Source organism: Pocillopora verrucosa, chromosome 5 (genome assembly GCF_036669915.1).
Source record: "Pocillopora verrucosa isolate sample1 chromosome 5, ASM3666991v2, whole genome shotgun sequence".
NCBI classification, from domain to species: domain Eukaryota; kingdom Metazoa; phylum Cnidaria; class Anthozoa; order Scleractinia; family Pocilloporidae; genus Pocillopora; species Pocillopora verrucosa.
The window spans coordinates 11322392-11335794 of NC_089316.1; the positions used below are offsets into that span (position 1 = coordinate 11322392).

The window sequence follows — 13403 nt, forward strand, 5'->3', positions numbered from 1 at the left end:
TCTTACTTGGAACGGTATGTCAAATGAGGCTGAGCAAACAATTAGTTTAAGCAATTTTTTATGCAATAGTACATCGGATACGATTTATTATGAGACATTTTACTGTTCATTTCTTAAATTAATTAACTCTTACAGTAATAATTATTATAGTGCTATTATATTTTCCAGTAGTCGTAGTGAACGGCTACTTGGGAGAGCACTTGTTAGTGATAATGGAAACCGTGGACAGATAAAATAATACATTTTTCATGCCGTGTTGCATTTGGGTTCACTTGTATTCTCCAAAGAAAGTCAATGAAACTAGTGTCCCTTCTAGTACAGGTCATAGGAAGCTCCAGCTCTTGTTCAATTATTTTCTTAGACTTGACCGTCTAACTCCCGTGAGTGACCAAGACAGAATTTCTCCTTACTATATCAATACAATGTCAACCAGATAAGTGATGAGAATAAAGAAAAACATCAATTATGGGATTACTAACTAATCCGATACCAAATTCTCCAAATTAACATAATGAGAATCATTTGGCAGACAGTAAAGAGAATTACTAGTGAGATCTTGGGAGTTAAAGGGTTGATCAGTGGCGATAAAAATAGCAGTTTCACAATTTTGGGGTTTCTATATTTCTCACAATGACTGCTAACAAAAAAGGGTCGGGGCTCCTTTAAAATGAGTAAAATCTTGACGACCTGTTGATTATAATTAAAATAGTATTTCAATGACCTTGTCATGTTTGTGTTCCATCTTACAATTCCGACAATACGGCCCAGCACCAAACAGTCCTACAGCACTGTTGACTACACCGTACGATGGAAATCAACTGCTAAATCGTCTACTGTTGGTCTGCTGCTCGATAACACTGGAGGGTCACAAACAAAGGGTTGATCTATTCAAAAGGGAGAATTGCTCCAAGAGCAAAACACCTGAGGTAATCTGTAAGGATCGTTTTCAGAATCGGTTTACAAACAGCACACCTAAGCCATCTTTTCCCAGATTACTTAGAAAGAGAAACGATAAACAACAAGGGCATCACGCAAAATTACAATAAACCTGATGACATGAAGAGATCTTGATCCACATTCAATTTTTCCCCTTTTGTCAGCTTAAAATAGTTAAGTGACTTGACTGGACCCTAACGTCAGGACGGGACAAACGGATGACGCTGGAAATGTCACCTATCTAAGAATAGGCAATCGCCTAGGAAAGAATTTAGAAGTCATAAAGTCATGTTTTTGAATGAAGAAGCCTTAAAGTATTCAGCGTTTTCTAATAATATTTGCAAGACCATCTTTCTCAGTTTTATACATTGTGGTCAGAAATAATTAGTTATGTGAAAACTTTGATCTAAACGCTCGTAAGTGGCGATACAAGCAAATGTTGACATCAGGGGGACATACAGAGGTCATCCGCTCGGGTGGTGCATAAATTTAATCACTTACAGCCCCGCCCTCTGCTGCAAATGTCAAATGATGTCATGAGTTGCTGTCTTCCGATCGGCTAAACTAAGACAAATGATCGCAATGTCGGCAGTATAATTTCGTTTAGCTTTGGAGAAATTTTGTTGGAAATGAATTTGACTTGCTCCATGTTAGCCCTATGGCCAATTGTTGTCCTCTGGCCATTTAGAGCCTCAGTTGGGCAAATTAAAAGAGGCACCGACAATTGGAGTTCTGCCCCTCAAGCCGGGTACGATCTAAGCACAAGGTTTCACCAGAGATCACCAGTCTACAACCTTAAACATGAAGTGAAGACTTCAAGCAGAGCGATACCACTACAAAGCGGACTTGGAAGCAAATGGACTGTTCTTCAAAACTGGAACCCTCCTAGAACAATAATGTTATCTACGTCCAGTTCTAGAATGAAAATACCTGCATTGGCATCACGATTTGAGAAAGGAGCTAACAGTAGACCTCATGTTCCAAAAGTATGGAGTTCACCGAGACCGAAACTTTATCAAAGAAGATTCTATAGCCCCAGACGTAGATCTAAGATCACAGCCGCTGTTTTGGGACCAGCAAAGACAAATGGATACAGGCACAATATCTATCAATATTGGAACCATCCAAGCCTAGGCCCTCACCAAAGACCTGACCAAACTCCGAAGCGAGAAGTGCAGAAGACGAAATTTCCATTCCAACTCCAGTATGATGTTAGAGAGTATGGTGATGTTAGCCGAAATCCCAACCAGAAACTGGCCTATGATGCAGCTGACTATCCACCAATCTGGAACCGTCAAACAGCTATTCCTGTTTATAAGCAGTTTCGTGTTGCCAGAGATAGCATCAGAAAGACAAGTTCGCCATTTGTTGGCCAGAATGGTTTCAGGAAAGGACAAAAACTTCGTAAAGACTGGATCCCTCTTAAACCCGGACTTTTTATTCCACTTTATGGTTCCGCAGCAATGACGAGAAATTTCCCCATAATAATGCACACTCGCGTAGGCCTGAATCCATATGAATCGAGTATCTCTCCCAAAGCTCCTAGCTGGTTGTTTAAAATGCAGCGCAATCGAATATCTCACATCAAAAAGATGAGCAGAATTCCAGCTCGTGCGTTAATTTTGTCCTCAGAAAACGGGAGGGCCACTCCAGGCCTCTACATACCAAGCTTAGCAAATAACTACCATCAGCGAGAATTAGCATTGCAGCGAGAGTTAGAACCTGAGTCCAGTCAAGATCTGAAAAATGCATATGACAGCAGTGATACTGCACTTCCAAACGTGTTAGGAGAGGTTAATCTTGGTGGAAGTAACTTGATTTCTGAGAGTGCACTGAACCAGCCCGCCTCGTCGAATTCAGGGTACAGGACATCCGGAGCAGAAGAAGAAGGAAGACCAGTACCAAGAACTTCGTATGGAACTACGAGCTACATAAGAAGGAAAAGCAGACTAAATGATCCGAAGCTGATCAGGTTAAGGCACATTCTTCGTAATATGAAGAAGCGGAGTCTTGATCTAACAAAAGCTCACAGAAATGATGACTTAAGTAGCTATACGCTAGGAGAAACACAAATATTGCACGATTCAAATGATGCTCGTCTTTTTGATAAACGTAACGTCAATGACGAGATAGAGAGGAGATTTTCCATGCGTAAAGCGAAGGGAAGACGGAACTGGGGCGCTCTCAATGAATTTGCATCTAACGTTACGTGGGCATCTATGATTTTATTAAAGCAAAGAAAGCAGAACATGCGCAAAAGGGCACTTCAGCAGCCAGATGATCTTTTTCGAAACTCGACTGCAAAAATCGCGAAGGGGAGGTCACCTGGGACTGCAACAGTTGAAGGTGTACCAGCGGTTTTGAAAAAGGACAAGAAAAGGGAGAAGTCACCTTCGTTATCACCAGAAAACGTTTCGTCAAATATGCATCATGCGCTTCATCCTAGCAAACGAAAGAAAAATAAACAAAAACATGCTAGGAATTTCATAAATGTAAACGGCGGTGGAATATACTTCAATACAAGAAACGCGTACCTAAATCGCCACTTAGCACCTTTTCATGACAATGGTGCGACAGAAAGATACGAGCCATTCTTCAATACTAGAGGGCCCTTTGAAGCCCACCAAATGGCTATGGCGAGACGTATGCGTGCGATGCAGTCACGTGGGTTGTTTCATTCCTTAGGCAATATTAACCCACGGTTTTTTTCTTACAGTCCATTTCGGTTTCCATTGGTGCCTATGCCTCAGCAGTTTATGGCGATGCAACGATTTGGATTACCAGTACGAAACTTTCCATCTGAGTACAGAACGCTACCTTTTCCGTCGACCCAGAATCATTTTGGCATTCCTTGGTACATGAGAGTGCAAAACAGGCTGACAGAGACACAAGGAGGGGAGACTGAGGAGGTCGAAAAAGCAACTCCACATGACTCCCACGACCAAACTGTAATACCGCAAACCAGTGAAGGTTTCAAGACTTCAATCTCCTCACAAGTAGGCAAAGGCAACTACGCTGAAAGCTTTCAAAGCCCTACGACAGAACTATCCTCCCAGATCCTTAAAATAGAGAACAATAGGGCATTTGAAGGGCAGCCTATACTTAACGCAGAAGGCGTCGATACTAGTAATCCAGGCCTAGACGGAAAGGCGAAGAATGTACAGTTGACGGGAATCCAAGTGACAGATCAATCAGCCACCATGCTCAACAAGTGGTACCCTCTGCGCAAAGGCAAAGTTTCACTTATGTCTGATCCTCGAAAGTATACCTCTCAATGGCCATCTCGTCTCCCAGGATTAGATTTGGTTGCTAATTCTGACAACCTTCGGTCAAGAGATGACTTTCCAGCCATATATACGCCTGGAATTTTCAATGCTTTTTACCCTAAAAATTATCAGAATTATCGTTCTCCTCCTTATAAAGATGATGTCTCAGAAGAGGGTAACATAGGAGTGGAAGAGTATAGCCGGGGTACTGAGACACCACCGACTGTACCATCTGTGAATCAAGGCTTTAAGTTTCACGGCATATTGGGTCAGGAATATATTCCAAGTCCTGTTCCATATCATACATCCCCATTCAAGAATCACTTTTATAAAAATTTTCCGAACATTGGAAGGAGACGAATTCTCAGGAAACGTGAGGTTCGCCGTGGTAAGACACATGCCCATAAACACCATGAAGTGTTTAATGGGCCATTCTCTTATGGGCGCCAAAGAAAGTTTAAGTCAAGTTTTAAATTATTGGACACAAACCAAAGGGAATATTCGAAGATAGAAGCGAGAGGCACACAAGCACATTTAAATGAGACAGATATTCACAACAAGAAAACAGTTTCAGGTGAGTATTCCTCAAAAACGAAATAAATGGAAATAGAAGATCAACACGAAGTTTTCTAAATACGAAGCGTTATTTCATATAGGATCTAAAATCGTTCTCTACTTTTCTTCCCTTTTTTTTTCAGTTGCTAACGACCCAAGAACACAAATAGTCTATCCCGTGGAGGATCCAATGAACGAGATCTTGAGCAAAGGATATTCAATAGCGCCTAGATCGTATGGCGTAGACGTTTCACCGGGAATTGCACCATGGCCCTTAACATATACTCCCGTTGTACCACAGCAAATTTTTCGACGCTTTCCATTGCTCTCTTTTCCAAAGGGCCCACCACGATCATTGATGGAACTCTCTCAAGCGGTAGATCAGTTCCCAGACAAAGTCTCAGCCGGTGCAAACACTCCATATGGTACAAGCCGACAGGCTTCATACACAGGCAATGGTCCTGCAAGGTCGTGGCAAGAAGTCGGAAATCAGCCAAACACTGTCAGTACAACTTTGAATATTCTTCGTAGTCAAGAGGCTTTGGGATCCACCGAGAAACCCACAAAGGAGATGCCAAGAGACGAAGGGAGTGAGGAAAATGAAACCGGCCAGAAAGGATCTCAGTCTTCAACTTTTTCACTGAACGCGAATGGCTTCCCAGAAATACTCCAACAGTCTATACCGGGGCTTGCAAGCCATAGCTACTCGGAATTTCCAGAAGAAGCTGCACAGGCTACGCCAGAAAACGAGCAGATAAAAAAAGGCACTCATGGTTTATCTGATGGAGAAGAATCATATTCGGAAGCGGGGAAATCCATTGTTGACGGGGAACGAAATGAGGATGGAGAAAGCGACTCAAATTTCACTCCAGGATTACTTGGCGGCTTAGATACCATGCAGACAGGTTTACTCAAGCAACAGTTTGATAGCACCCCTTCCCCGAAAGGGCGAGTAATGGTTAGTTCTCGTACATTTGGGCCTCACCAGGAGGGAAGGAGACTACATTCTCCTACATCAGCCGAACGAGAAAGAGCTGATTTACGCCAAAATGTTAAGGCACCTCAGAATTCTCTTTTGCAGGAACGGGCTACATTTAGCACTAATCGAGATGTTCACAAAAATGTTCCAGGGGGTCTTCAAGAAAATGGTTTTGATGCGACAGTCCCAGGAAGAAATAGCCACATGCTGACCCTGCCGAATCTTTCTTTAAACTCCATCGAAAAACTAATCGATTCAGCGGCTGAGGAACAATCGGCAATTGATGACAAAACAAGTACAGGCCATAGTTATGGTTCACGTTGGAGGGGTGAGGCAAATGAACAATTTAATGATGACAATCTAAGTAATCATGGTTATCCTGCTAAATTAGGTCAAGGCGTTCTCAAGAAAAATGGGGAAAACATACACAATTTAGACTGGAAATCGCCTCTCCTAAGTCAGTCACAGGCACCCTTCGATTTCAATTGGAAACTTGAAAGAGCTCTTACACAATGGAAAGGACCAGCCTATTCAAGACCAGATACCGCTTATATGGAAGGGAATTTGGCAGATGATCAGCCTGAAAATGCCTTTGTGAAACCGAAAGGATCAAATGATAACCCCGATGTTGTTCCCGGCTATACATTTGATACTCAGGGACAACGCTCCGTGCCGCTCTTTCTGCCTAACCCACCATCCGACCTTGCTGATGACAGCAATGCAGAAACAGTGTTGATGGTACCTGCACCAGGAAACAAGGCAAAAGAAGAAGCAGATTCTACGAAATCTGGTGCAAAAAAGGAAACCATTTTTAACAAAACGAGCCAAAAGAAAACATTTAAGGGCTAGAGAGAGAATGTTAAAGATTTCTTGTGTCTTTAAGTATTACAAATTTTTAACTATTAGTTTTGAAAATACGTTCTTCATATTCCGCAGCTGAAGAGTCTAAGATTGAAGACACCCATTAATCAACATAGGATATACATTAATTTCGTTTGCTCAGAGTAACTTCCTATTGAGATTCTGCTAGCGCAACAATAGCATAAAAGTATATTAAATAAATATTATATATAAGTGAAGGAATCAAAGACGACGCATCGATTCTCTGTTACTCTGAGTTTCGCGCCTAAGCGCTCGTCAGACAGAACTTTATTAAATGAAGAACATACCTCCCTATATACAAATTAAATGAGTAGCTAATTAATTCACTAGTGTGATGATCTGATCTATGTGAGAAATAAAGATTCTATAGAGCTATTGTTATCGGCTTGTGAAATTGGCCAAGTAAAACTTGTTCTCGTGGCGGCATTTAGAAATGAGTTCTGTTCTTTTGTTTAATAAAGACGGTTTCTTAGCTCTAACTAAATAAAGTTTTTCTGTAAGGCACCGCTTGCTTTTGTTGCTGTAGGCCGGGGCGGTCGCTAAAACACTCAGTTTATTGTAAAATTGGCGTTGCTGTCTTTGAGTGTCCAGATATGCTTTGATAGTTCCGTGCTGTTTGAATAGTTTCTGTTCCGAAAAGAAAGTTTGTGTTGTGTGTAACGTTGCTTAAAAGTTCTTTCAGTAAGTCCAATGTAATTATTTCCGGTTGTCATTTTCTGTTGTTACGTTGGCGTTGTAGACGATGCTTGAAGTGAGGAAGGTTTTTTCCAGAGGGCAGTCGTTTTTTTTCCTGCAGTTGCATTTGTTTTCCGTGGAGGGTGTCTTGCTTGTTTCGAGTATTTTTCTGTTGTGCCTCTTAATTATGGTTTGTAGGTTGTCTGTGCAGCTACAACTAACTTTCATGTTGTTTTTGTTGAAAATTTTGCTGTACCGATGATTTTTCGGGAAATGTTTACTGACGAGGTTCAGAAACTCTCTGCCAATGTTTGTTTGTACATTCATGCTGAAGGGCGGATTAAACCAAATTATGTTTCTTTGTCTGTTCTTGCGGCTGTTTTGTACGGTGTGGGTTACAGGTTTCTTGCGTTTTCTTTGCGTTTCTTATAAATTTCCAACTTCAAGACTTTGGCCATATTGAGAAGTCACAGAGGATAAAAAAAAAAACTCGTAACGTTACCTTCCACAACTAGAGTGAGAAGTTCTCTATAGCCTTCTAACCTGTTTGTCAGCTCGTGAATCAGCGCACTGCCGACTCTTCTGGTCCTCAGAATTCAATATCAGTTTTCCCTTAGTTTTTCACTGTTTGTAGGAATACGAGTAAAAAATTTGCTCGTTGGAGAAGACACAACTTCCACTAGCATTTTTCCTATCTTTTCTTCCTTAAGCTTTGCAAAGACCTGCATGGTTTGAAATTACGATAACTATTACGTAGTCATATCTGTAACAGAATTGCAACTGTTATTATCTCAAGTCGGCACAATCTCAATACAAACAATAAAATATTTACTAATAACGAGTTTGTTCGCTATACTAGAGGCTTATCTGGCTGGGGTTTATTTTGGTTTCCGTAGCATAAAGTGGCTAGGAATGTTGTCACTTCCCTTGAATGTGATGCTAGTTAATCGCTGGTTTTCCACGAGCATATTGTCAGGTTTCCCTGACAACTAAATGATCCTTGCCAAGGGCGCAACTAGGGGGGAGGGGGCTTTCTGGGGTGCCCGTAACCTCCCCTTTGTAAGCCTTTTTTAAGCAAACAACCTACAATATTCAGATGGTGATAACTGGTGAGTACCCCCTGTTTGACATATTGTGCCCCTCCCCCCCTCTTAGGAATGCAACACATTAACCCGACCAGGGCTCAAAACCTAACCCTTCGGCCCCAAATTCAGAGTGCTAGTCACCAGGTCACCGTCTTTTTCACGAAAAATAAGAAAATTATTGATATTTGTTTTTACAGTGGGCGTGGGTAACTGTCATTAGGTTGTTATCTAAACTCAGGAGCTTACAAGAGTACTCCGAGTGAACTATCTTATGGACTCTTCCTTTTGACTGGAAGCTTTATAGTTTTTTTGAAATATTCTTTAAAAAGGCACCTTTCGGCACTGGTCATATTTGAGCATAATTGGGTAATAGTGTTGTCGGTGCGTTACGCGATGTACATTCGAAAATATCGGTATTGAAAAAAGTTCACTTTCATTTCAGTTTACAAAAAAATTTACCGTAAAATCCATACCCAATCGAAGAAATTCGTGGAAGTCCTTTGTATTTTGAAACCGAGATAGTTGTGGTTGAACATCCATTTCTAATTCCTAAAATGTATTAGAATCGACCAGACAGGTGCTTCATTTCAAAACCTCGCTTAAAGAGAAAATACAGTTCTCCGGCTTCACTAAACATAGGTAATGTTTTATCACATAGAGACAAGCTTTAGGCGCTACTTACGAAACAAGCTCTAAATAGACACTTAAACGTTTAAACAAACAATTGCAAACCACCGTTTAATTTTACTGAAGTGCCGACGACTAATTAATTAAGCTTACGGCACACACTTACCTACACTCTAACTGTAAAAATATCAAATCACGTCTTTCCTACAATCCTGCTGAAATAGTCTCGTTTCGTATTGGGAAAAAGTGTTGAGGAAAATTTTACGTACTTTTCAGATTTTTTCTGCAACACACTTACTGGTCAACACGTCAATGAAAACGAATTTTAAACTTTTTTTACCTTACAAAACGTTAGTCCCGTGACCATCTTACGGGTATGTTCAGCTTTATGTTTTCCTCAGATTTTTTTGGTACTACCTGAATATAAAGTAGGCCTAATTGTCTTGGGACTGCTGCATCTTCAAATTCCGTTGTCCATTTAACGTGCATGTTGAACGCAGCGTAAGCAACGGCACAATTAGATATACACAAACCCTTTACATCTCTTGTTTTTACGCTGCAAGATGGCAAAATTTGAAGCAGCACATTTACGAATCTATACAAAAGAATATGGTTGAATTTGTATTTACAAAATATATTTTTTACTTATCTCACAGGTTGCTTGAAGTTACGAACTATTCAAGACATCTCTGGCAAATGAAACAGGCTCTGGAGTAACAAGGGTGAACAACACGCCTCCAGAATGTGCGAAACATTGCGTAATATTTTATCATGTCCTTTCCTTCCCATTGATTGATCATACGATGTATTTTTTCGTACTTATAGTCGGGAGAGTGTGCATATAAAAGAGGAACAAATGAACGAACATTATAATGCTCGTTATTATCGTACCGACCATCGCTATCGGCTTTGTGATGTCTGTGGCGAGACCCTTTATGTTGTCTTTTATCTGGACGTGTGTTTTGACTGGCAACTTTTCTTGCCGCCTTTATCAGGGCATTAGCTAAAGCCTTTCCAACTGTATTCACAGAATACTCATTTCTACTTGCGTTGGACCTTGAAGCCCGAGGGGGAGCGTCTTGTCTCGTCACAGTGGGAACCACTTCATATAGCGGCACTGGAGGACCGGAACGTTGTGGTGGGTTTGGTGGCGGTGGTAACGAAGAGGCGGGAGGTGCAGGGGCAGGAGCAGGGTTGGGGACCTGCCGCATGCTAGGTTGAGCCTGTGACAGTGCTTGCGACAACGCTTGCACTAATCTATCATTACTGATTGGTTGAATACCTTGCTGCATGTCTTGTGCCAAGGCTTGTACAAGAGCAGCTGTTAAAAGGTCTGGCGGCTGGTTTCGCGCCTGAGCTTGAGTTGCAGCGAGAGCCAAGGCAGATGCAAGGGCATTCGGCTGAGACTGGGTCATGGAAGAGCGAATGGCATTGGCAAACATTCCGATTAAACCATTATACAGAAGGGGATCATAGCCTGTTTGGCCAATAGAGGAGAGGACATTAGGGAACTGTTGGATACCAGGTAGCGAAAGAGGGGAGGGATACATGAGTGATGAAGGGTATTGTAATTGTTGGTTGAGTGGGGAAGCGTACGAAGGCAAAGGTAAGCCTAAAGATTGCATTAATGGTGACTGCAAACTGCCCATGCCTCCGGGATATAAAGACCCTCCCTGTGTCATAAGCCTGTTGTTTAAGAGAAGAGGAGAAACTGGATTTAACGAAGGTAGTCCCATAACAGGGTTGGACATTAACATGTTATTTAGTCCTCCCATTGGTGCCGCAGGTGCTGACGAGGACACCGTTATTGCTGCCGGCGGTGATGCGGCTATAGTCACTTGTCCAGGTAGAGCAGCAAAATTTTGTGACGAAGGTGTGGCAATAACGGTTCTGGGTGGCGAAGCTTCAGCCAAATACACTGCAGGGGCGTAAACGGGGGCTGGAGGTGATTGCACCATTGGTTGTTGATACATTATAGGAGCCGGTGGTGGTGCAGGAACAATTACGGGAGCTGGAGCTGGAGCCGGTTGAGGCTCTGGTGGAGATGCAATTATGTATTGTGGTGGGGGAGCTGGCACTGGGGGTGGAGGAGCAATAATGTATTGTGGTTGTGGCGGTGGTGAAGGAGCAGGTGCAAGGGCATACTGGGGTTGAGATTGTGCTTGAGCAGGTTGTGCCATTACTATTTGAGGTTGTTGACCGGCTGGTGACGCTTCCGAGGCGGCAGGCATTTGTGCAATGATTATTTGGGGAGAAGGCTGTGGGGTAGATTCTGCGGGAGCGGGCAAGGTTTGAGCATAAATCACGCGTGGTGTTGGTGACATCGGTACATTTTCATGTTGTTCAGCCTCAGCCGTTTCGCCGTTATCCCCAATCTCAAGATTTAGATTGATGTTGGCAGGAACTGGTGGTGTCCCTCTTTTAAGTAAAGGGTTTTCAGACTGGATGTCTATGATTTGTGGCCGTGCAGGCGGCGGTGGAATAGGTCGTGGGGTTGACGGCGCGGGCTGTGGTGTCGGAGGAGTGGTTGGTGGGGTTGTTGGCAGAGGGGTTGTTATCGGGGGTAGGGTAGTTGGAGTTGTTAACGGTGTCGTGAGCGTCGTAGGTGTTGTTGTGGGTGTAGTAGGCGTTGTTGGTGTCGTAGGCGTTGTAGGTGTCGTGGTAGGTATCTTCTTTGCCGTTGGTGCCGCAGTTTCAGCTTCCTCGTCCAGTTTGAAAGCCTCATCTTTAGTGTTTATTGTGTTATCAGGTGGCAAAACAATGAAAGGCTCATCGTCTACCACTGGTTCATTGTTGGAAATCTGTTTTTTATACAAGTTTGGGTCGTACCAAGGATGTAGGCCTAGGAAATGTCCCCAATAGGGCTTTCTCGCTGATGGTAGGTAAGTTCTTTTCCAAGTGAAATCTGTTAGTAGAAAAAAAAAACAAAACAAAAATTAGTTGTGATTACTTTTGGTTCCTATGGCCTGAGATGAGCTAGGGTATTGCTTGTTATCCAATCGAGGATAGCCCATCAGCCTCCGGTCTTTTTGACAGGTGTCCTTAACGTTACTCACCCGGTTGGACAGAAGCAGCATCATGTACCTTCGCCCTAAACATAAAAATACTGTGACACCAAGAATTTTTATACATTGCAGTACAGACGGTATACCTTAAATTGGCTATAGCGGTCTGAATTTTACCTTATCGGCCTTACAAAAGCGAATTTTCTGGTTCTGACACAATAATATGGCGTCGATTAGTCGGATTGTTCATGTCGACAATAGTGTATCAGGTGAAACATACATAGACTGGCCCCGTGAGTAGCATAAAACAATTTTTTTAAATTAGAAACGAATATAATCGTCTTTGTGTGACCTCGATCGGTTTACGTGTAACATGAATATGTTGGTCACATGTGATTAAAAATGTAATTCCTTGATTATATGCACCTTACCATTGGATCTTCTTGGCTTTGTTTCACCAGTGTGCAAGGAAGCAATTAGATTCCTTTTGTGATTTAAAACTGTCGTAATGAAATAGCCATTTGTATCTTTCATGGGTCTGACATTTTCATTGTCTATGGCTCTTTTGACTTGCGGGTCACCATCTCCGTGTGAAGCTCCGGCCCACTTGTCGGTTCTCCGTTTTAAAGTGATTGTCTTTAGGTGTGCGGTCTTCCTGTTATGAAAAGCAGTTCCTTCATGTATCGTCACCATGAAGATGAAAATAGAGACACATAGCATCACAAACTCTCTCACATGGAGGGCATATAAACGTTTCATGTTGCCCCTGGCGAATTCTTGGCCCTTTTCGCAATCATTTCGTCCCAAACAACATCCTCACCACAGGTCCTTGATATTTAAGATATACAGAGAAGTAAAATATCTATCTTAAAACGATAAACATCACTGGACTGTTACTAATTTTTCCATCGGAGTCTTGTTTTACTTAGAGTACATAATTAACCAACTTTTCGTTTAAATATTTATGTCACGAAGCAGAAAACTAGTGTTTGAAAGACTAGCAGGTTTAATCAGGTGCTAAGTTACCATACGCGCAGGATTTTTATCCAAAAACGCTAATTTTAGAGGTTATCGTAAATGCAGTTTTTTCTCGGAAATAGGTACCTTGATAACAATGATAACTTCACTTTTGAGATCGTATTTAACTTAAGTAAAGACATGCTAACTTATCATCATAACTCAAAAAGTTGAGTCGACTTTCCCGATCGTGAGTTATAGGGAATAAAAAAAACTCCTCTACAGGTTGAATCATCAGCCTCCCTCCAGGTTCGCCAACGGGCTTTAAAACGCCTTCTCCGTATTGTTATAATAACGGAAAAAAGGTGTAATTAAACGAGCCTAATTAAGCTACCCAGTGTGATATTATTGTTCGTATTTGGTATGTAAGCATGCA

General features: G+C 42.0%; 2 protein-coding genes across 2 annotated transcripts; one reads left to right on the top strand and one right to left on the bottom strand.

Annotated features, from left to right (window-relative positions):
- Window positions 1–1856: 1856 nt before the first annotated feature.
- LOC131777280 (uncharacterized) lies at window positions 1857–6585 on the top strand. Its single transcript, XM_059093545.2, has 2 exons — window positions 1857–4776; window positions 4901–6585. The coding sequence occupies exons 1-2, from the start codon at window positions 1857–1859 to the stop codon at window positions 6583–6585; spliced, it is 4605 nt and encodes a 1534-aa protein (XP_058949528.2).
- A 3084-nt stretch (window positions 6586–9669) lies between these two features.
- LOC131777279 (ras-associated and pleckstrin homology domains-containing protein 1-like) lies at window positions 9670–12769 on the bottom strand. Its single transcript, XM_066166366.1, has 2 exons — window positions 12442–12769; window positions 9670–11910 (listed from the first exon to the last, which is right to left on the bottom strand). Exons 1-2 carry the CDS (start codon window positions 12767–12769, stop codon window positions 9680–9682), a joined length of 2559 nt encoding a protein of 852 aa, XP_066022463.1. The 3' UTR covers window positions 9670–9679.
- Between the last annotated feature and the right edge of the window lie 634 nt (window positions 12770–13403).

Coding starts and splice junctions, on each gene's coding strand:
- LOC131777280 (XM_059093545.2), top strand. CDS start 1,857: ATGAAAATACCTGCATTGGCATCACGATTTGAGAAAGGAGCTAACAGT. Junction 4,777..4,900: donor CAACAAGAAAACAGTTTCAG/GTGAGTATTCCT, acceptor TTTTTTTTTCAG/TTGCTAACGACCCAAGAACA.
- LOC131777279 (XM_066166366.1), bottom strand. CDS start 12,769: ATGAAACGTTTATATGCCCTCCATGTGAGAGAGTTTGTGATGCTATGT. Junction 11,911..12,441: donor AAAGCCAAGAAGATCCAATG/GTAAGGTGCATA, acceptor TTCTACTAACAG/ATTTCACTTGGAAAAGAACT.